The sequence below is a fragment of the Chenopodium album genome, chromosome 15 (genome assembly GCF_948465745.1).
Source record: "Chenopodium album chromosome 15, dcCheAlbu1.1, whole genome shotgun sequence".
In the NCBI taxonomy this organism is placed as follows: Eukaryota; Viridiplantae; Streptophyta; class Magnoliopsida; order Caryophyllales; family Amaranthaceae; genus Chenopodium; species Chenopodium album.
This window is the reverse complement of record NC_137848.1, coordinates 41,522,167-41,546,047: the sequence shown is the minus strand read 5'-3', so window position 1 is coordinate 41,546,047 and position 23,881 is coordinate 41,522,167. Positions and strand designations below refer to the sequence as shown.

Below are 23,881 nucleotides of genomic sequence, written 5' to 3'. Positions count from 1 at the left end.
TTTTCCATTTAATCATGGAATAACGGCTTACAATTTCTCTATTTTAATAATAGTGATGAGTTATATTCCAATTTTTTTTGAAAAAAAAAAAAAATTTTGTCAAATGAAAAAGCGGTTAGGATTATTTCTATTAAATTTAATGGTTTAGATTTAAAACAGTCACAATAGCTACAATTTTAGTGTAGCCATTGAATAGTCATTGCTTAATTGTTAATTTGTTACTGTACCTACATGACATTGGGGTTGCTAAATTTTAACAGATAATTAGAGTATTTTTTTTTTGAAGGCAAAAGATAATTAGAGTATATCTAATAAAATATTCCGTATTATTTTGATAGTAAGGATCATCCTTCTATGACACTTGTCAGTAGCTTGTGAAAAATTTTCCCGCCTTTTTCGCTTCTCACTTTTTTTTCTTTTCAAAATCTTTAAGTAAACTATTTATACCTTATGTATTTTCTTTCCAGTTTGACAATCATATTCCATATATACCCACATGAAATATTTCTGAATATCTTTTATATACTTTATATTTTGTAATACTATTGTCAAAAATATTTAACAATCGTGCATTGCACGAAATTTTAACCTAGTATTATATAATTATTAGATGAAAAAATATTAAGATATATTTTGGAGAGTATATTACATAGGATATATTTATGTTCCCCGTCAAAAAAAAAAAAAGGATATATTTATGTTCATTAGATATATTTATGTTAAGTTATTGCTTTCCTAGGGGGTTTCAACTTCTGCCAAAAGATAGGACATTGTATTATATATGGTTCGAATGTTTCAATGAAGGATAAGTCAAGTTTTATCAAATCCTATAAGGATTAATTATGTAAAGTATCCTAAATTCCTAACCATATTGGTCTTTGTATATATTAGGTGCCTTTAGGAGTCTTTCTTACAACGTATTGTAAAGTTTATTATACTTTATAAATACAATATAATTACAATTTACAAAAGCTTAGCAGTTTGTTTTTGTAGGAAGTTTAACATGGAGAGCAAGAGGATGAGGATGTCAGACGAACAATTAATTGACAAAGAAATTTACATACCTATTGAATTACTAAGGGACGAAATATTGCCAAAGCTACCGGTGAAATCCCTACTAAAATTTAGGTGTGTTTGTAAGCTATGGTGTTCTATAATCGATTCCCAAGATTTTAGGATAAATCCTAAAATTCGTAAAAGCCCTCATCTACTCTACATTGAATCGAAAGACCACGGTTGGACCAGCGGTCAAAATATATTTACTCTTCGAAGCATCGATACATTTGAGATAATCAGTCATCTTTGTAAAACGTATGGGACATATGAATTTCTTGAAACTTGTAATGGGTTAATGTTAATGTCTCAGAAGTTGTTTCAAGACAAGAGTTTATTGAGAATATGGAACCCTTCTATTCGAAAGTCCTTAGTACTTCCCTCGTGTCCTTTGAGTTCCGACCCATGTCATCCGTTGACATATATGCTAGGATATCCTTCTTCTGACGATGGAGACAATGATTTTAAGGTGGCTGCCTTTAAATGTCATCCACTGATTTCTCTTCTTGATGGAACTAATGTTTCAATTGCAATTTATTCATCTCGAGGTCATAGTTGGAGTTCTGCAATAAAGAGGGATGATGTTCTCTTCCCACCATCTCTAATTGATCGTGTATTCTATCAAGGGGCTTGGTACTGGCTTACGAAGACTCACCTAGTGTCCTCTGATTTTGATTTCGAGGATTTTAGCTATGTGGAGTTACCGGTGGATGCCATGCAAGGAAAAATCACTAGGTTTATTTTCCTTCTTTGCGAGTCATTAGCTATTTTGAGTGTGTCTTCTAAATGCCTTTGTGTATGGGTTTTGGATAAGGATAGCAGAAAGAAGCCGTCGTGGAAGGAATGGCTTTCAAGAGACTCAACTATTATTGAGGATTTATTATATAAAATTCACTGTTTGTCGGATATACACTCAAGGATTTTCTATAATGAACGGGACAGAGATACATTTATCTTTCAGACCAGCAACGAAGTGTTTTCTTACTCATTTTCTACCCGGCAAGTACAAATTTTGAGATCACCCTATAGTAGTGTAGTAACTCTAGATGCTTATGCAGAGAGCTTGGTGTTGTATAAAGGAACCGACGGTCAGAATTTGACATCATCATATCCTCCCCATGACAAGAAGGTTGTGGCCTGGCCAACTATGGAAGATCTGGAAAGATTTATGGATGTGAACTTTACAAATATTTCCACTTTCATTAGAATTTATGATATATTTAAATGTTTTGGGATAGTAATTTTATAGAATATATGTTTGTCTAATGTATCTAGTAGTTTAGAGAAGTACAAAGATCGAATTCCCTAGCAATCGGTTCCTGTTAGTACTAACAACTTGTTAATTAGAATCTGTGACTCTGATATATGTTTCCCATATGCCATCTAAGTTGCAATTCTACGACATATATATCAATTATTGCTGACAATTCTATCTAGTAACTTAATTTTTTTTTTTTTTTTTTTTTTTTTGAAGAAAAATTTAATTTTTTTGAGCCTCTTTTATCTAGTAGGTGGAGTGTATCTGATGAATTCTGAACAAATGGCAAGCGGCATACAATTTATTTGCTTATTAGGTAGGAGATCGAGGAAGATATGGATTACCTTGGTTGCCCTTGATTATCAGATTAGACCAATGACAATCATTAAGTGACAAATAATGCCTTTTTTTTTTTTAGATATTATTAAATAAAATTTTGTACCATATGTTTACATGTAGGCATTTAGCATAGATGGCTTTAAAGAAGTTATTGTTACAAATACATTTAGCACAATTACAACTAAGCAAGATGGACCCATGGAGTATATGAGTTTTCAAGTGGCCGCGGGCCTATTATTTGGGAAATAAGGCTATATTTTTGTTTTATTAACTTCAACAATGGCCCACATAGTATTTAAGTATATATTCATCATATTAAGGTATATATTAATCGATTTTCCCAAATTTAAAATTCGGATTGATATTTCTTGATGAAGCAGCTCACTTAAAAAAATGAACCAAGTCATACATTTGGGCTACCTCATCACATTAATACATTATCTAAGTCCTCTTCCAACCTTTATATAAAGTTTCCTGTCAACTTTTATTTTCAATTAAATTTTGATTTCTAAAATTCCAATCAGCTTTTCTCTCTAAAATTTCAAACCCCTTTTCTCCCGCCTTTCATCCCACCCATTAGAGCTCTTCCAGAACTTCTTTAAATTGCTAAACTTTGAAATGGAAATAAGAAGGAAAATCGTAGAAGAATTATGGCAGGAATCTGGCAAGACTTCCAGTTAAATCCATTTTAAAGTTCAAGCGTGTTGATAAATTTTGGCGTAATATTATGGATCACCCAAGTTTTTGTTTTATGCAATTAAACCTTTCCCAAGTTAATCAGAGCAAAAATTTGTTGATTTGTTTGGAATATCGTAACTACATTGTACATTTGCGTCAATCTTCTACCCTAAGAATAATATCTACCAAATTATTCAAGGATTATAATGTAAGAATTCATGGTTATATTAATAGGTTGATGATTACTTTCTGGCCATGGGAACAACAGTTCAGGTTATGGAATCCTTCAATTAGGAAGTCTTTATTGGTTCCTTATTGTTCCTTTCACCAAAATTCTATCATTTCACTTGGATTTGATCCATCAATCAAAGATTATAAAATTTTGGCATTTGATGTTGAAGTTTCTTTGATGCACATTTATGTTCTTAGTCTGTTCATAAGGACATTAATGATAAGGGTTTTTTGTCAGAAACTACCTAATAAAACCTAAATTTTGTGAAAAACTACCTTATAAAAAAAATGTTGTAAGATACTAACTTTGGCCAAATTATCACCGTTAACCTAATTTTATGACGTTGATCCACCTCAAAACACCCCCGAAAGCACTACGGGGATTGATTTTCAAGGTGGTAAGGTTACTTTCGGGGTGGTTAGAGGATATTCCGAGTGGGTGATGGTAGTTTCGTGATTCGAGATGTTGGTTTTTGGGGTTGGGTTGGAGGGTGGTTTCGGCGTGATGGAGACAATTTCAAGTAGGTTGTGATGGTTTTGGGGTGAAAGCGGTGGTTTTGGGGTTGTTTTGAGGTGGGTTAATGGTGGATTTCCGGCAGATGTAGCATTTTACAACATTTTACATTTTGTTAGGTAGTTTCTTACAACATTTTACCTTTAATAGGTAGCTTCTTACAACATTTTTTTTATTAGGTAGTTTCTTACAAAATTTGGGTTTTATTAGGTTGTGTTAGAGGTTAATCTAGAAAAATCAAGATGTGCAATGAAAAATCTAGTGTGTAGATTAGAAAAATCTAGATAGGTTTAGAAATATCTTGTAAAATATCTCAGATATTTGATGTAAAGATATCTAGATACATGTAACATTAGATAAGTGTATAAAAATCTTAGAGAATAGGAAACAACACTGAGTAAGGCTTATCTGGTACCTATAATTTTTGTGGATAACCATGAGTGATAAATGTTATTTTGATGGCACATATTTGATCAATCAATGGCAAATATCTATACAAACGCTCTAGGGTGTTCTAACATTTTCTACTTTACCGTCAAAGGTGATGTTAGTGATTTTATGCTCTCATCACTTGAGGAGTAGTGTTGAGAATTCAATTAATTATTAACGAAGTTTAGGAAACAAATAGTTATGTGTGGATATCTTGTTTCCTAGTCTTGTGTTGTTAGTAATTATTTTTTATTTTTTTTGACGAATAGTAAATTATGATTCTTTTGAGTTTACTTATTCCCCAACTCTTTGCACTTGTATATAATGTAACACGTTTATTTTATAAATTGATTTGATTCCTGCAAAATACAAGACTACTAGACGGTACAAGGAGTACATCGAGGGTGTTCTTGCGTACTTGATTTCGTTCTTGGAACGAGCAAAGCCTTTGATGTTCTTGGACAGGATTTTCAAGAATCTTGAGTCTGAATTCGAGGAGAGCTGGACGGCTGATAGAGGGAAAAAACGGCCTAGGACAACGAGTATCGATGATGTGATCGAGTGGCTTGATGAATATAGCACTGTCGAGAGTCTAATTGAGTTAGGACCGATGAAATTTAACGAGGCGTTAAACGCCTTGGGGCTTAAGTCTGGGGGTACGATGCATCAAAGGGCGGAGAGGCTTCTCCTTGTGAAGAATAGCCCTCTCGAAAGGCTGGATCAAAAGCTCTTAAAGAAGGAAAAAGGCGATGATGAACATGATTGTTTTAAAGAAATTGCGCTCATTGAAGCGAAAGTGATGAAGTTGTGTGAAATTTTGAAAGAGAGTCTTGAGCGGACTAGGGAGCGCGTTAAGAACAGGCAGGGGATGAGTTTTGATGAACTCGTTCGTGATCGTGAAGCTGACAATGAGATAGTTGCACATGAGATAGTTGCACTCGACATAGCAAGTGATGAAGAAGAGGACGACAAAAGGAACAATAATCCGCTCAAGTTGCCACTAGGTTCGGATGGGAAGCCTATACCGTACTGGCTCTACAAGCTTCACGGTCTTCACCAAGAATTCAAGTGTGAAATATGTGGGAACTACACCTACAAGGGGCGAAGGGCCTTTGAAAAGCACTTCCATGAAGCGCGTCACCAGCATGGTATGCATTGTTTGGGTATCCCTAACACCAAGAGCTTTCATGAGATCACTCGAATCGATGATGCCAAGGAGTTGTGGCGGCAAATTCAACTAAGGCAGGAGTCTTTCTTATGGCAGCCTGATGTTGAGGAATATGAAGATGCCGAGGGTAACGTTTACAACAAGAAGACCTACGAAGATCTTGTCAGGCAGGGTATAATACAGTTTAATACAATGTAAAATCACATTCCTTAGTACTATTACTATTCTAATGGTAGATTAGATTAGCTCGAATCCGAATTTATCTTATGTTTGCATGTATTGTTAATTGAATTCTAAGTAGCTAGCAGGAGAAAGCTCTAAATTCCATGGTTAGCCACCTAGTGAATTTGAATCCAATTTCGGCTTAAGCTTGTGTTTATTAATCAAAATTTAAGTTGTATAAAATAGCTTACTTTACTTCATTATTGTCTCATTATATGCTTTTCTAAATTTCAAGCATAACTTGAATCTGTTGAATATTTCAAGTCTCAGCTTTATCTCTTTACTTAGACTACACTTTCTTTGAAGTTGGTTGTTAAAAACTACAATTTATCTTGCAATATTTAACAAGCATAGAAGCAGAACAATGATAATCGAAACATTTCTTTTACCGATGCACTTCAATCTCACAACAGGTTTACAAGCAGCCTTAATCTCTTGCGACTCACATTACATTAATTCACTGCATCAGATTTATTTACTGCCATTGTTGAAAAATCAAAAGCTCAAAATTCGTTTACAAAATTGTAGTAATATGCAATCCAAGCTAATGCTAGAAATTGACATAAATTTAGCACTTACCGTCCTTTCTTAATTCAGTCGACTTGGATCATAACTTAATGTCCTCTCTTTTTAAATTTAACTTACGAGTATATATGATGACTTTGCTACGGGTGTGACCCGAACTCAGGATTTCAATAACTAAACGGTCCAAATACGACCATCTTGCGCTTTATTGGTAATTAGAATAGTTTAGAGAACACATTTAAACAAATATTTTAACTTCTTACTTCCAATCAAATTACGCAGATCGATGACCCCAAAAGAAAAACACCTAGGAATAAGAACTCCTCTTCAAACTTCACTTTAAAATGGCACTCTATTAAATGCATCTCTATTTCGATCTAGAAGTAATAAAAAAGGCAGCGCTATTAAGTAGTGATCTTTGCACTAATTTACCATCAATATACGCTAGATCTTGGATAACAATAACCAATTAAAAAACTTACTGTAAAGATAGATAATTTGCAATAACAATTAAGGTCGCTAAATAATAGTTTAAATTTAACTCAATAAAGACATATTGTCATACAATACAATGCAAGGAAATTTAACCTAATATGAATGTAGCTCTATTAAACTACACTAACCAAAAAAATAGCTAGTTAAACCATTTGAATCTATGTTTGGACTTGTTAAACTAAAAAAAATTCCCGATTCACTCGATTCTCCTTTGTGGATCAGTCAAATTAAAATCATTTCTTGATTCATCCGATTCTTTTTGTGGAAGGGATGTCAAAGTCTGCCCTTTCGATCCTTTGCTCATCACCAAGCTCTCCACATACGTATCAAAATATGTACAATAACCTTGTACATAATTCCTTAAGTTTTGTATTTGAAGATTCGTGAAATTATAAGATCTCATGCTCACTAAGTGATCCATCAAAATTATGTTTTTGTTGTAAACATAAAGAATCCTTGTAGGAGAAATCAGAGAGCAGCCCTTACTTCCATCCCCGGAAAACCAAAGCCTCCATGCCTCCTTTGCCCCATCCTTTTCCAGTATCCATATGCGAGCGGGAGTACTTTAAAAAGATAAACTGCAAACTGCTATTGAGTCACCGAGGAGGAAAACATAGCTCTTACCTTTAATCCGAGTATCCGGAATTTCCAAAAAGGTAAGTTCCTCAGTATCAAAGTCAAATCGAAAAAGAGCTCCAAATGAATAATTAACTCCAACCCAATAGAAAGCACCTTGATAGAAAACACCCCTTCTTTGCATATTATAAAAACATGAGCGTGCGACAACGATCCCGGAAGTAGTTTTTGTCTTCCAACTATGGTTGTTGAGCGAGTATACAGCAATGGGTACTTCTAATAGTGCCTTTGAATTATGTTTCGTTTTAAAAGCGACCACTTTATAATCATTACAAGCAGGAGCATATCTTGCGGAGACCAAAGGGCAAAGGGGAAGAATCAAAGACTTCCTAATAGACGGGTTCCACAGTCTGAAGGGAGTTCGAGGGCACGGGTAGGACAGGTAGGACGGCGGCCTCACCAACATCAACCCATTACAACAACCATAGGTAAAATATAGATGTTTCATATAATTGAGCACTTTTAATTAAGGGGCCTATACCACTAGTACAATATATTGCATAAGTTCTTGATCGTCCGCCACAATAAGCCTCCTGCACTAATATACGATTTTTATTAGTATTGTAAACTTTAAGATGCATATTGATGAAATCTGACGAATCGATCATAGATCTCCAAGCTTTACAAACGCATCTGAATCTAAGAAGGGTTTTTGCCGGCAGCATCGCCAATATCGCTATTATTAGATCCCATGGCAAGTAATTGTGCTCTGATAAATCCATCAATAATCACCTCACTCACAATGAAAATTTGGCAAAATTTTTGTAGCAATAAAGCTCTAAAACCTTGGCAATCTTATAACCTCGTTTAAAAAAGATATAAATAAATACTCAATATTTGCAAATAAGCAATTGTACTCAATCTTTTATAAAAAATAAATTGACTTTTTTTTTTTTTTTTTATCAAGCTTCCACACAATTTACAAGGCTTGCCAAAAAAAATATAATCGACTTTATTAGGCTTCCCATAATATATGGTTACCTAAAACTCTTCTTCCTTACCAAAAAAATAAATGGATATATCTTTAATAAAATAGATACGGAGTAAATAAATAAACAAAACAATTTACAAGGCTCGCCAAAAATTTTAGGAAACCTTTATATTTCATATATATCATACTGCTTTTAAAACCCCTAAATAGGAAAGAACAATCACCTTAATAGGGTGACTACTGCTTTTAAAACCCCTAAATAAATCTAGAATACAAAGACACACAAACCCTCTTGCACGACTAGATGTGCACGGGCGACAGTTATTTTTTGCTACGACACGGCTATGCTAAGGTAAATTTAGTAATCTACAATTCTAGTTTATTATAAGTTATTAAGTTAATAGGCTATGCATGGAAAACTCTTAAACACAACTTTCTTCTCCAAGTGGTCGCACATTGGACAACTTTATCCCTAAATCACCAAAACTTGACCAAAGACCTCCAACTCTCCAAGCAACCAAATAAACCCTTGCTAAAGCATTAAAGGGGAAATTACTCAAGACATAGGATAGTCAAACCCGAGAGTTGACCATCCATGAATCCTTTTACAAAAGCTTCAGAATCATCCATGAAACTGACTCTTTATGACATTTTTTCCACATCAACCAAGTCTAATGCTCCCACATCAGTTCCCTTTCTTTGGGGTTAATGACCTCAAAACAGCTAATTATCGAGTACATAAATATCCTACATGCAACCTAACTAGTTAAAGCTCCGACAGTCTCTTACTACTATATACTTGAACATACACTAGATCAAGTCATTGTCTTGTCAGGGAAAACCAAAGTACCTAACACAAGCATTCATCTACGTTGGTTTGAAACTTCAGATTGTACTACTATAGAAGTCTCTGTTAATGCCAAAGTTTGCAATTTAATAATATCATACTTGATAGTACCCTTCAGTTACTCTCTGACAACCAATTCCCTATATCTTGATTACGTGCTGACTGCAGCAGATTACTATTTGCAAACGGAACGACCATGCTGCAAGGCTGCTCCTTTAATTAACTAAAAAAGTAAAAATGCACAATAAAATGTAATCCAAAGTCCAAAGGAGTTTTAATTTTGTTGGACTATTAATGTAAATGATCTAAGAGAAAGAATTTAAAAAAAAAAAATTAAATAAAATAATGGAAATCATGCAATCCATTGAGAGAAATCTCAATCCGATTTAGCTTAGGTTTCTAACCCACAATGGCATAATCTTATGCAGAATATTTTGTATTTGGTAATGACATATTGGATGCGAATCTAACAAGAGCTCAAATGTCTTTATCCTCTTAATTATAAATCATAAAATCCATTAAAAACATATAAGTTGAAAAAAAGCTAAGGGGAATTGTCCCTGAATAACAGAACCTGATACATATAAAACATATTGGACCAATATAATTTGAAGTGTACTTATAAATTACATTAACACAAGTACATTAACGACATATATTCTGCACTTGCTAATTAACAGTCTAGCATAGTTGCATGTACTTGGACTGAACTGATACAGGCCATACATTCATCAGCCAAAATATGACAGTCTTACATATGAGTTTTATGCATTCATTCAAGATTTCACATGTGAGCTTAGACACGCACCAGTATATTACCCCATGGTAGAGCGGCAGTAGCAACAGAAAAAATTGAACTGAGCATTTAGCAACTTCAGGCAGCGGGCGCTACTAGTATGAATCTCTGTAAAGAGCAAACAGTCAGTATCAAATTTTATAGTATCCCTCCCCACTATAAGGCTATGACAATTTGTTAAAAAAAAGAAAAAAAAAGAAAAAAAAAAAAAAAAAAAAAAAGAAAGTCTGACAATTAAATTGGATAAAATGCAGATATTAAATGACAAATGTAACAGAGAAAATCTGACAGCAAACCATAAGGTCCATAACTATTACAAAGCTTCATACTTATACCAATAACATTAGCACTTGAACAAACAACTATACAAGGCTAATAATCATGCAGATTTGCAATATTTTTTTTATATAGGTAATTAAGAAAAAGAAAACATTTGGAAACCCTTCTCACAAGGAAAATACAGGTTTGCAATCATATCTAGTATAAGAGTAGCATTCATTATACCTAAAAATTTTACTAGAGAAAACCAACGAAGCAAGTCGAACAAAGAAGAATATATATTGATATATATAGTGTATTTGTGCCATACAAATCACATTCCCCTTAATTGTATCTCATAAATAAATAGGGAAGAAATCACAAATTCCAAAGAAATTTTCATTCAGTGGATAAGTCGTAAAAGTGTAAAACCCTACAGATTAGAAAATGAAAAAGTGTTAAAAGAAATGAGGATGCGCAAAAACAAGACAATGAACATAACTTGAGTCAGAATTTATTGTATGGGACAGAAATGTAATGTAATCCGAAGGAAAAACAACATTAAGTAATCCTTGAATAATGTATGTCATGAATAGCTAAACATAAAAGCAAGTGTAATTACAGTATGTTAAGCTAGCAAAATTTTATAAAATGAGAAATGCAAGAGGTACCTAGTTAAGTGCATCTGCATTTCTTATAAGTTTAACCAAAGGTCTATTATTCATTTAATTTCCTGGGAAGTATGTCAAAGTCTACCCTTCAGATACTTTATGCGACACCAATCTATCCACACAAGTACGAAATGATATCTATTAAAGATTTCTGTTTCCCCTAATGACTCCACTCTATTGAAAAAAAAAAAAAAAAGTGTATAAAAGAAACTAGAAATCACCTAAAATCTTCACCTAGACATAGCCCCATTGATCCTATCCATCCTCCTTTGATCAACCTGTATGAAGCTTCCTTAAGAAGACGCGGTGAAAACTACTAATGAATCACAGAGGAAGAATTTTTAGACCTGACTCTAATATCTTCTGGGCAGTTTCACAAAGCTTAATTCTTTGACATCAAAGTCAATGGAGAAAAAGATATGTCCCTTGGTTCAAATTACATTAGGTATCATCACACCATTGTAAGAATACGTACCCACCTCCATTTTTTAGATGCTAATCAAGAAGATTTATCCTATCAGAATTCGATGGTCCACAGATCACTATTGAGTAGATAAATTACATTTATACAACTAAAACCCCAAGGAAACAATTGTATGATTATCTGAATACCAGTGAATGAAAAAGACAATGAGGAAGTAGCAAGGACTTTCTCATGCAGGGGATCTACACTCTTGTCTCATCCTCTCAGAGTCTCGGGTGGGCTTCTATATAGGCATCAGTCCAAAACAATGCCAACAAAAAAAGTATGAAAATATGAATTATAGATTATTCAGAATATGAGCAGCTTTCATATGCACAGCTTAAACATTCAATGGCTAGCAGATGTGCGTTGCAATTGTTTTCGTTAAGTTTATAATGCACAGGAATGTAACTAAGAAATCAATTACAGTCTAGAGAACTTCATGTTTTACACACAAACACTTAGCTTGAATCTTACACTGGCAACCCTGCCAAACCTCCCTCCAAAACTTCATGGATTTACATGTCTCCCAAAAAGTATTCATCAAATGCTTCCTCTTCCAGTTCCTTGTTGTGACTACTAGACTATTTTGGAAATGTTTATGATCTGCTTATTGTAGTAAAGTGTTGCTGTTTTCACGTTACTCATTTTGGTAAGGAGATAATCATATTTAGAACTTGAAAGCCTTCAACAGAGAGTCAAAGCTTAAGACTATATCCGCAAATAATTAAGATCTTATATAGAACCTGTTTATCTAAGACACCAGGGGTTTTCATTCACTCATAATACTTTAAAGCACTATTTGCTAGATGGGTGATCAAGACTCCACAGTGAAGACTGATGCTCTTCACTTATAGGTGAAGATCCAACACTGCCTCAAGAATGTGCTAAAGCAAACTTCTTACTTGTATCATACTTAACATCTCACTAGCATTCTTATTGACTCAGACTTTGGTATTGATTTTCCAGCACAAACCTCCCACGTTCAATTCTACTAATTTGGATCATATTTACATTGAGAATGCTAACACCAAGTCACCAACCTTATTTTCAAGACATGGATTGACACAAATGATGACAAAACTAATTACCATTTTACCCTATGTCACATCATTACCCCTGCCAACACTAAAAAAAAAACCAAAAAAAAAAAGAAAAGAAAGTAATTTTAGGTCACGTAGGTAGCTCAATGCCGAAAAAGAAGGTCAACAAGGGATATCCGGCAAAGGTAGCAACTTACAATATTTTGGGTTTAATAAGGCAGTTAACTACAACATGTTTTTATTAGTTAATTATCACAAAATCTCAACTTTATAAGGTAGTTTCTTACAAAAATAATCCTATTCCAAATAATTTCCTTATTTAAGTGATTCCGATTTTTTTTTTTTCATTGACAAAATTACCTTAACTACTTACTTTGTGAGGATGAGTAGATTTTGGAAGGGCATATAAGATAGACCACATTATTGAGGGGAGTAATTATTCATTGTTCAACTTTAGTGATGGATTAGAAATTGTTTCGTGTTTAAAGGTAAAGGGAATGCAACTTCATTCACTGATGGTTAATAGTATGGTAGAAGAAATTTCCACTTTATTAACCTTTTTTCTTTATTTAGTTTACACATTAACTACACCATCATCAGGTAAATGTGATAATCGGTTATATGATCCTATATAAGGGCAAGTTCAAGAAATATCTATATAGAACAACAAAAGCAAGTCTTCCTGAACAATGCATTTTAAAGCATGACAAAAGACAATTAATATATCATAATGTGTATTTCACATATTTTAGAAGATGTAAGTGGGAAAAATAACATGATTAAGAGCACTATTACCTGTGACCTTCCAGAATCAGCCATTATCAACCCTTCATCAATTTCATAGGAATGATGTGATAGTCTCATCAAAACCTTTGTGCAAAACCAAGCTTTCTACATAAGTCTGGAAAGAAATCCGGAAACTCATCATATCTTTTTTTTTCAGAGTTCGTATTTGGTTGCTTGCAATGTCATAAGACATCGTAGCGAGATTGTTGTTCAACAAAAAAGTGTTGCTATTTTGACCATAGACAACATTTGAACATTCAAACAACTTGGAAGCATCAAAATTCGGCTCTCCTGAAAACCATAGCCTCCATGGATTCTCTCGGCCATCCTTTTTCAAAACCCATATGCAGATACTTTCAGAGGACATCGATAAAACTGCTAAGGACTCGCCATGGGCAAAAATAAGCCTATCAGTGCGTTCTTTCACAGAATCAGGCAGTTGCATAACACTAAACTCTTCGACATCAAAGTCATACAAGTAGAGTTTCCTATTAGCTCCGGGTTTTCTGTGCAAATCATTATCAACCCAATATACAACCCCTCCACAACAAACTACCCCTCCATCACGCCTTAACCCCGATATAGCCCACTTCGACTCACTCACCGGATTCGGTTTAACTCTCCAAAGGTGATCAGCGAGTGAGTACACAGCAATATAGGCCTTATCATCTCTAAAACTACGAATATTAGTCTTAACGGCAAGCACCTTATAATCATTACTAGAAGGGGAAAATCCTAAAGTATAAGTTACACAACAACGACGAATTCTACTCCAACGACCCTTAATAGGACAATCTGGAAGAAACAATGATTTTCTTATAGAAGGGTTCCACAATCGAACCGCATTTGTACCATATTTCAACAAAATCAACCCATTACAGTTTCCAGAAATTGAATATGGTTCAGGCAATTCAACAAGATCTGCAACCTTATTCAATGTGTCACTACTACGAATTGTGATAAAACATCCAACGCCCACAAATCTTTCAATTGCTATCAGATGATCAGTACTTTTTTTGGAATAATTGTAATTGTAACAATTAAGATGCAAAGGAATGAAATTGGAGGAATCAAGGAAAGAACACCAAGTCTTACAAACAGACCTGAATTTTAAAAGGGTTTTTGAAGGTAGCCATAACAAGATCTCCAACAATAATTCCGGCGGCAAGTAGATGTCCTCCGGCAATCTGTCGACCCGTGAGAGTTCCCTCTCTATACTACTAATATCGGCAATTGAACTCATAATTAAGCAAAAGAGATGATTTTTAGTTGCAGAGTTGGTACTCTTTGGTATAAAAGGGCGAAATTTGTTTATACGTTTTTTGTTGGGATTACAATTTAAAGCATCTTCTATTCAGTTGACTATTGGAGTACTTGGTATAAAAGGGGGAAATTTTTTTTATACGTTTTTTTTTGGGGGGCCAGCATCATTTATTCATTTGACTATTTGAGTCTATATACTAATTGACCCAAAGTTTGGTTTATTGCCCAAAGCAAAGGGCCAATTAGCTACAGTATATTGGTATAACACCTTGCAGCCTTGCGACATATATTGGTATAAAAATTATAATCGGCGATACATTGGTATTAAAATTAGCAAAATGTGACAAATTGGTATAAAAGTTTATATTAGGTGACAAATTGGTATAAAAAATAGTAAACAACGATAATTAATCTGTTTTCATATTTAATCAGTATCATATCAATCAATAACATAATACTAAAACAGACACCGGGAATGAGACGTGTCACTTCCTGGTGCAGTGGTGCTGTTGTTTTTCCCTCCAAATTTTTTTTCTTTTTTTTTTTATTCTCTTTCTAGAAAAAAATTCATTTCTTTATATAATTTTGATTCACTTCCTTAAAAAAAATATTCACCAAATCATATAATTGTGATTCACTTACAAAAAAAAAAAAAAAAAAAAATCACATATTTTTCATATCTTTTATTGTATAAAGTATTATTCTATATATATTTTTTTTTGGTATTCCACTTGATTCACCCCTTTGGTCTAATTCAGATTCGGGGCTTAGTTTTGAGTATAAATTAAGATTCAAACTTTTTAATTTTCATTTAAAAATATGAGGATTATTTTTTGGTAGATTTTGAATTAACATTATAATGCGTTATAAAAATTTTTAAAAATACGCACGGGGCTTAATTAATCTAGTTATTTTTATATTTTATTACTTTTTATATATTTTTTTATTAGTGCTTTGTTTAATATTTTTAGAACTCTATTAAAAGCAAGGAATAAAAAAAAAGGATTAAAAAACTGAAATCATATAAAATAGAGTAAAATTCAAGACTATGCAAAAGAGTTATTCAAGAAAATTGCAAGATCAAGATTTAATTACACATTATTTATATCTTACTTAGGTTAGTTGGGTGTACGGTACACCCGCGTGTATATAACAAATTCTACCCAAACCCACTACTATATTTTTTGTTTTCTTTCCTCTTACATTCGTTAATTTTCAATAAACTATTAACCCTATTATTTTTTCTTTACAATTTTTTAATACTCCAACTTCTCCATTTATATCTTATTTTATTTAAGTTAATTAAATTGCCTAAAACTATGTGCCGGTTAAAATGTACTTCGTAACACTTATTAAAACAAGAAGGGAATATATTTTTGTTTTATAGTAACTTTAACAATGGCCTACATCCTCTCCCGTTTCTACTTACTCCCACCCCCCCCCCCCCCTTTTTTTTTTTTTAGGAAACTTACAGAAACACTTTAGTAAAGGTGATAGCTTGCATATAGTTACTTAATTTAATAATCAATAATATAATTAACTAAAATAGGAGGATTTTATCGTGTGTTTATAGGCACATAACAATACATAAAAGGTTTCTTATTATAAAATTACTTTAACATATGATATGAGAGAGAAAAAAAAAACTTTGTTCATTAGATGCATTTAGACATTCGAAGACGAGGAAAATTATACTACCTCCATTAGTTTATTTAGTTGCATCACTAGCCTACAAAAGGAAGATATAAATTAGTTGCATCACTTCCTTTTTTTAACGAATAAATTTTCTCTATCTATCTCGTAAAAAGTGGTGATGTGATGATGCAATTAAATTAAAATAGAGGAAGTACTATGTATTATTATAACGGGTAGATAATAAAATAAAAATTACATAGTATGAAAGTTTGTTATTTAAATAAAATGATAAAAGAAAGGTAGACCAAACAAATTTTATATAAAATTTTTACGAGGTGTTATTTCAATGGCACATGTTTGATCAATCAATTGGAAACTTTTGGCAAATACCTATACAAACGCTCTAGGGTGTTTCATCATTTTCTACTTTAACATCGAAGGTGGTGTTAGTGATTTTGTGCTCTCATCAATTAAGGTGTAGTACTGAGAATAATCGGATTAATTATTTATGAAGTTTTTTAGTGTGTTTAGAAAACAAATACGAGTAGTCGCCAATTGACAAAAGTTTCCAAAACTTTATCAAAAACCAAATCTTAGTGAGCTTAAAAGATTAAAGCATCAGAAAAAAAAAAATAATAAAAAAATAAAAATAAAAATAAATAAAAAAAATTTTGCTAATTTCATAGTCTATGAATAATCTTTGCAAATTTCAGAGTTTTTTTTTTTTTTTTTTTTTTTTTTTTTTTTTTTTTTGAAACAGCAAATTTCAGAGCATTAGAGAGCTCATATTCTCTAAAAGTTGTGAAGGAAAGTCTAAAATAAATCACATACATTAGATTATATAATATCTTTTTTAAAAAAATATTATTTTGATATGATAGTAAGGATACTTTATATATAATAAAATCAGCAACTTTTTGGTGCAGCAGGCCACACCATGCGGCAGGGGTTACTCGAGTTTTTTTGTTAGGGGTTACCCGAGTTTTTTTGTCAGGGGTTACTCGAGTTTTTTTGTGAGGGGTTACCCGAGTTTTTTTTGTCAGGGGTTACTCGAGTTACTCGGTCAGGGGTTACTTGAGGGGCTCGGACAGGGGTTACTCGAGGGGTTCACTCGGTCAAGGGTTACTCGAGGGGTTACTCGGTCATGGGTTACTCGAGTTACTCGGTTAAGGGTTACTCGGTCATGGGTTACTCGAGTTACTCGATCAGGGGTTACTCGAGTTACTCGGTCAGGGGTTATTTAAGGAGTTCGGTCAAGGGTTACTCAAGTAATTCAGTCAGGGGTTACTTAAGGAGTTTGGTTAGGGGTTACTCGGTCAGGGCCTCAGGGTTACTTGAGGGTTCAGTTAGAGGTTACTTGAGGGGTTACTCAGTCAGGAGCTACTTGAAGGGTTACTCGGTCGGGGGTTACTCGAGGGGTTCGGTCATGGATTACTCGAGGGGTTACTCGGCCAGGGGTTACTTGAGGGGTTACTCGGTCAGGAGTAACTCAAGTAACCCCTAACCGAGTAACTCGAGTAACCCCTGACCGAGAAACTCGAATAACCCCTGGCCGAGAAACTCGAGTAACCCCCAACCGAGAAACTCGAGTAACCCTGGCAACTCGAGTAACCCCTGACCGAGAAACTCAAGTTTTCCTTGACCGAGAAACTCGAGTAACCCCGGCAACTCGAGTAACCCCTGACCGAGAAACTCGAGTAACCCCTAATCGAGAAACTCGAGTAACCCCGGACCGAGAAACTCGGGTAACCCCTACCGCATGGTACAGCAGGCCGCATACAAAAATTTGTGTAATGCATTAGATTAATTAATCCTATTAGTCTTCATAGCATAGCATGTATCCATTATTTTTAATACACATTAAGGGCCTGTTCACATTTACTGAACTGAGCTGAACTGAACTGAACTGAACTGATTGGAGCTGAACTGAACTGAACTGAACTGAACTGATTGGAGCTGAACTGAACTGAACTGAACTGAACTGAATAGAGTTGAAATGAATATTTTATGAGAGAAGGAAATTAGGAGCTGAACTGAACTGATTAGAGCTGAGCTGAACTGAACTGAACTGAACTGATTGGAGCTGAACTGAACTGAACTGAAATTAAGCTGAAGTGAACAGGCCCTAAAATACAATCAAACTTATCACAATTTAAAGTTGCACTTAATAAATAGATTAAAGTTACCATAAAAAAGTGTTAAAGTTATCCTCAAATTTACCGTCTTACATTAAATTAACGTAAGTACACCTTATACGGAACTTATTGTTTTTTAAGATATAATTACTGTGTATAATTAACTAAAATAAGGCATTGTACCGTGTGTTTATAGACCCGTAATAATGCATAAAAGGTTTCTTATTATTACTTTTACATATGAAGTGAGAGAGAGAGAAAAAAAAAACTAAAATAATTATAAGATGAAAAGAGATAAAAATAAAATAAAATAAGGATTAAAATAGCATTAAAATAAACGGAGTATTTATGTAAAGTATCCTAACCTTCCTGTTTTATGCTTGTTATACACGCTTGTTAGGCGTGTGAATATATGGTAGGTTTAGGAGTCTTCCTAGTTATGTATAGTAATGTATTCAGTGTATTATAAATATACATTAATTTAATTGCAATTTACAAACATTAACCACTTTTTTTTTTTTTTGAAACACAAACATTAACCACTTTATTCCTTCTCTAATTTGTAGAGAATACGTTTTACATGGAGAGCAATAAGATGCTAAAAACGATACGAGAGTCTAACCGACGAAACCCCGAGCTGTCTTCCAAGGTTGTCCGTGATGAAGAGCATTGCGAGACGATGCTAGCTGAGTTACAAACCCCAAATATTTCCTTCGATTGATTTGATTCCTGCAAAATACAAGGCTACTCAACAGTACAAGGAGTACATCGAAGGTGTTCTTAAGTACTTGATTTCGTTCTTGGAACGAGCAAAGCCTTTGCTGTTCTTGGACAGGATTTTCATTTTTCGATCCCAAACCAGTCAACAAAAGTAATTAACCTCTAATAATAGGTTACATAACACGTGTCAACCTGTGATTGGTGCAAACAAATTATTTTAAATCAAGTTATTAATAGATTCTATATATATAACACGTAAATATAGGAAGAAAATGCTGATAAATTTAAATGTTTGTACTTTGCACTAATTGTCTCTTGATTATCTTTGATCATATGATTCATAGAAAATAACAAAGATATACTAGCCAAAATGCACTATAATGTATGTATAATTGTAAATACATGTATTTTTTTTAAAGAATACATAATTATAGTATTTGAAAATCTATTTTTATTTTTAAAATCAATTCCAAAAATTAAATTATAATTAAAATTTAGAAAATCTAATATTCATCATTATTTTTCATTCATGATCTTAATTAAAACCCCAAAATCTTGTATAATCAAGTCGGAATTCAGACCAAAATTCTGACCAACAAGTCGTCCAAAGATCGGATTTTTATTGGGTTTTCAAATCTGCTTCCATAATTCGTATACAACTTTTGTCCTTAGGGTTCGATAATTTTAATTTATGTAAAATGAAGTTGTTTGTTAGTTTTGAGGACGGAAATAGCAATAGTAGCATGTATTATGATGACCTAAAACACAGATCTTTCAAATTTTTTTGATAATCAATGGGTAACGAGGTGTAGAAGATATAGAGGTCGCAAATTTTTTTTCCGCAATCCTGTTTGATCCGGAATAAAGATGTGTGATTTTTGTACTCTTCGCGACATAATTGAATAATCAAGAGTTTTACTCTAATACTTTCTCAAAAAAAAAAAAAAAAAAAAAAAAAAAAAAGAGTTTTACTCTAATAGAATTTTTATTTTTAACTAAATATCTATAGCATTTTTATTCTTACCCAAATATCTCAAATTTTCTAAACAAATTTATCCAAAATTGAATTGCATAATTGTTACCTACGTGATATTGGGGTTGCAATTTTGCAAAATTTTAAAAAATAATAAAAGTATATCTTTTTTTTATTTTTAAACAATAATAAGAGTATATCTTTTCTCAAAAAATAATAAGAGTATATCTAATAAAATATTATTTTGATAGTAAGGATATTATATAAATATGAGATGAAAAAAGATAAAACATACACGTAAGGATTAATCTAGCATTATAGCAGAGTATTTATGTAAAGTATCCTAAATTCCTAACCATACTGGTCTATGTATTCTATATATACGCTTGTTAGGCGGCATGTGTGAATATTTAAGTGCCTTTAATTTAGGAGTCTTTCCAGTTATGTATATTAAAGTTTATTATACTTCATAAATACAATACAATTACAAATCTACAAAAGCTTAGCAATTTATTTTTGTAGGAAGTTTAACATGGAGTGCAAGAAGATGAGGATGTCGGACGACCAATTAATTGCCGAAGAAATTGACATACCAATAGAATTACTAAGGGACGAGATATTGGCAAGGCTACCGGTGAAAACCCAACTACAAATAAGGTGTGTTTGTAAGCTGTGGTGCTCTTTAGTCGATTCCCAAGATTTTAGGCTAAATCCGAATATTCGTAAAAGCCCTCATCTAATCTACATTCATTCGGAAAACAATGGTTGGACCAGCGATCAATGTATAGTAACTCTTCGAAACGTCGATACATTTGAGATAATTAATCATCTTTGTAAAATGTATGGGACATATGAATTTTATGGAACATGTAATGGTTTAATGTTAATGTCTCAGAAGTTGTTTGGGGACAAGAGTATTTTGAGAGTATGGAACCCTTCTATTCAAAAGTCCTTGTTACTCCCCTCGTGTCCTTTGAATTCCGAGCCACGGCATCGATTGACATATATGCTGGGATATCCTTCTTCTGATGGTGACAATAATTTTAAGGTGGCTGCCTTTAAATGTCATCCAGGGAGTTCTCTTCTTGGTGGAAGTTATGTTTCAATTGCTATTTATTCATCTCGAGGTCATAGGTGGAGTTCTGTAATAAAGAGGAATGATGTCCTCTTCCCACCATCTCTAACCGATCGTGTATTCTATCAAGGGGCTTGGTACTGGATTACGAAGACTAATCTTGTCTCCTTTGATTTTAATTTGGAGGATTTTATCTTCGAAGAGTTGCCGGTGGAGGTCATGCAAGGAGAAGTCACTAGGTTTATTTTCCTTCTTTGTGAGAAATTAGCTATTTTGAGCGTGTCTTCTAAATGTTTTTGTGTATGGGTTATGGACAAGGATAGAAGAAAGATGCCGTCGTGGAGGCCATGGCTTTCAAGAGATACCACTCATGAGGCATTAGATGCAATTTGCGATTTACAATATATACATTCAAGGATTTTCTATAATGAACGGGACAGTGATACATTTATTTTTCAGGACACCAAGAAAGTGTTTTCTTACAAATTTTCTACCCAGCAAGTACAAATTTTGAGATCACCCTATAAAAGTGAGGTAATCTTAGATGATTATGCAGAGAGCTTGGTGTTGCACAAGGGAACCGACGGTCAGATTTTGACATCATATCCTTCCCACGACAAAACAGTTGTGGCCTGGCCAACTTTGGAAGATCATTGGTAAGGTTTATGCATGCACTTTACAAAATTTTCCACTTTCATTAGAATTTATGACATGAATGCAGTATTTGAATAGGACTAACAAGTGTAATATCTTATTGCAGGGAGCAGATATCTGACTGTAGGGAGCTGCAACCCTTAGTATATCACGTGGAATCAAGCTAGCTAACTTCGAAGGATGGAAGACGTACAACACAAGTGATTTATGCCCTTGCTAAATTTGCAGGAATTGATTTTAATTTTAGGAACGAACTTTTTTTTTTTTTAATGATGTACGGAGTCGTTTATAATTATCCCCCACCCCCCTGGTTTTTCACGGCTAGTCTTTTATAAATGACCTGACTTTTTAATTCAGATGTCGGATTTCTGTGTTCATTTGATTTTCTTTAGAAAAAAAAATGTTCAATTGATGCATTTAGACATTCTATACAAAATTAAATTTTGGATAGCTGATGTAGTTTTTTTTTGTTATGAATATAAGAAAAGTATTCATTTTGTTTCGTAATAATCACAACAACTTTTGTATTATATATATGCTTTAACTAAGTAGAGTATTATTTACCAATACATAAAAAACATACACTACTACAAAAACTAGATTAAGGGACAAAATACAAAATGGTTAATAAACACTGCCGTTCTCTATAACAATATGGAACATATTTTTGTTGGAGGCGTTTTATGGGTTAATAATATATAGAACGGTTTATGGGTTAATAAAATATATACTGCACTCCCACTTTTTTGGGGGGCAAAAAGGTGAGGAGAAAAAAGCTTGTTGGTTGGCATGGGAAAAACTATATGGTCCGAAGAAAAATGGTGGGCTCGGGTTCAGAAATGTGAGGTTCTTTATTTAAAGCTTTACTAGCTAAACAGGCTTGGCAGATTCTGACAAATGAAAATTCATTGATGACAAGGGTGCTTGTAGAATTGTATAAACTCACGGCTTAACCTTTTATTAATCGGGGCAAAACATATATATACAATGCTAATTCCTAGAGTTACCTTAATTAGGTTTCTAGCAATTAGGAAACAATATAAAAGATAATAACGAGAATATTCCCAAAAATATATCCTACCAAAATATATCCTCAATACCCCCCCTCAAGTTGGAGCACTAGGATCATAAGTGCCCAACTTGGACAAAAGATGATCAAACTGTGACTTCCCAAGAGCCTTTGTGAAAATGTCGGCCAATTGAGAAGTTGTAGGAACATAAGAAGGAGAAATCAAGCCTTCAACAGTCGCATCTCGAACAAAGTGACAATCCACTTCAATATGTTTGGTCCTTTCATGAAAAACCGGATTCTTTGCGATGTGCAAAGCAGACTGACTGTCACAAAATAACTTGATTGCCTTAGGGTGTTGCACACCCAAACTCAACAACAAACCCTTAAGCCACTTGAGCTCACAAGTGGCTGCAGACATAGCTCTATACTCGGCATCTAAAGAAGATGTCGCCACAGTTGGTTGCTTCTTAGTCTTCCAAAAGATAGGCGAATGCCCCAAAAACACCAACCAACCTGTGACTGAACGACAAGTTAGTGGACAAGCCGCCCAATCCAAATCACACCAACCTTCCAAGGTGAGATCACTCGTAGCACTCAACAAGATACCCTGACCCGGGGTACCCTTCAAATAACGAACGACACGAAGAGCTGCTTCCCAATGCTCAATGCGCGGCTCTTGCATAAACTGCGACAAAATATGAACGGAGTATGCTAAATCCGGTCTAGTTACCCCAAGGTAAATCAAACGGCCAACAAGCCTACGATACACTTCCAGATCCGCAAGAAGCTCACCTGTGGCACGACCGAGCTTGTGGTTTTGCTCCATGGGAAAACCACTCGGCTTTGCCCCTAATAGACCTGCTTCAGAAATAATATCCAACGTATATTTTCGTTGACATAAAAATAAACCTGAAGCACTACGAGCAACTTCTATGCCCGAAAAATATTTCAAAGGACCTAGATCCTTCATCTTGAAACAATCACTGAGATAAGCCTTGAAACCAACAAGTGTAGCGGAATGATTACCAGAAATAATAAGATCATCAACATATACTAAGACATTAATCTGAA

General features: G+C 33.8%; 3 protein-coding genes and 1 pseudogene across 3 annotated transcripts; 3 read left to right on the top strand and 1 right to left on the bottom strand.

The window, feature by feature from the left end:
• The first annotated feature begins 1,003 nt into the window (after positions 1–1,003).
• LOC145581190 (F-box/kelch-repeat protein At3g23880-like) lies at positions 1,004–2,302 on the top strand. The gene has a single exon (XM_081638243.1). The coding sequence runs from the start codon at positions 1,004–1,006 to the stop codon at positions 2,300–2,302; it is 1,299 nt and encodes a 432-aa protein (XP_081494369.1).
• Positions 2,303–4,848: 2,546 nt separating this feature from the next.
• Positions 4,849–5,868, top strand: LOC145581189 (splicing factor SF3a60 homolog pseudogene; annotated as a pseudogene).
• A 7,527-nt stretch (positions 5,869–13,395) lies between these two features.
• LOC145581187 (F-box protein CPR1-like) lies at positions 13,396–14,586 on the bottom strand. Its single transcript, XM_081638242.1, has one exon. It carries the CDS (start codon positions 14,584–14,586, stop codon positions 13,396–13,398), a length of 1,191 nt encoding a protein of 396 aa, XP_081494368.1.
• A 6,015-nt stretch (positions 14,587–20,601) lies between these two features.
• LOC145581186 (F-box/kelch-repeat protein At3g23880-like) lies at positions 20,602–21,965 on the top strand. Its single transcript, XM_081638241.1, has 2 exons — positions 20,602–21,800; positions 21,905–21,965. Exons 1-2 carry the CDS (start codon positions 20,602–20,604, stop codon positions 21,963–21,965), a joined length of 1,260 nt encoding a protein of 419 aa, XP_081494367.1.
• The last annotated feature ends 1,916 nt before the right edge of the window (positions 21,966–23,881 follow it).

Bases quoted from the DNA above. Each gene is read 5' to 3' on its own strand.
- LOC145581190 (XM_081638243.1), top strand. From the start codon at position 1,004: ATGGAGAGCAAGAGGATGAGGATGTCAGACGAACAATTAATTGACAAA.
- LOC145581186 (XM_081638241.1), top strand. From the start codon at position 20,602: ATGGAGTGCAAGAAGATGAGGATGTCGGACGACCAATTAATTGCCGAA. The intron at 21,801-21,904 runs GTAAGGTTTATG...ATCTTATTGCAG, and splicing joins CCAACTTTGGAAGATCATTG to GGAGCAGATATCTGACTGTA.
- LOC145581187 (XM_081638242.1), bottom strand. From the start codon at position 14,586: ATGAGTTCAATTGCCGATATTAGTAGTATAGAGAGGGAACTCTCACGG.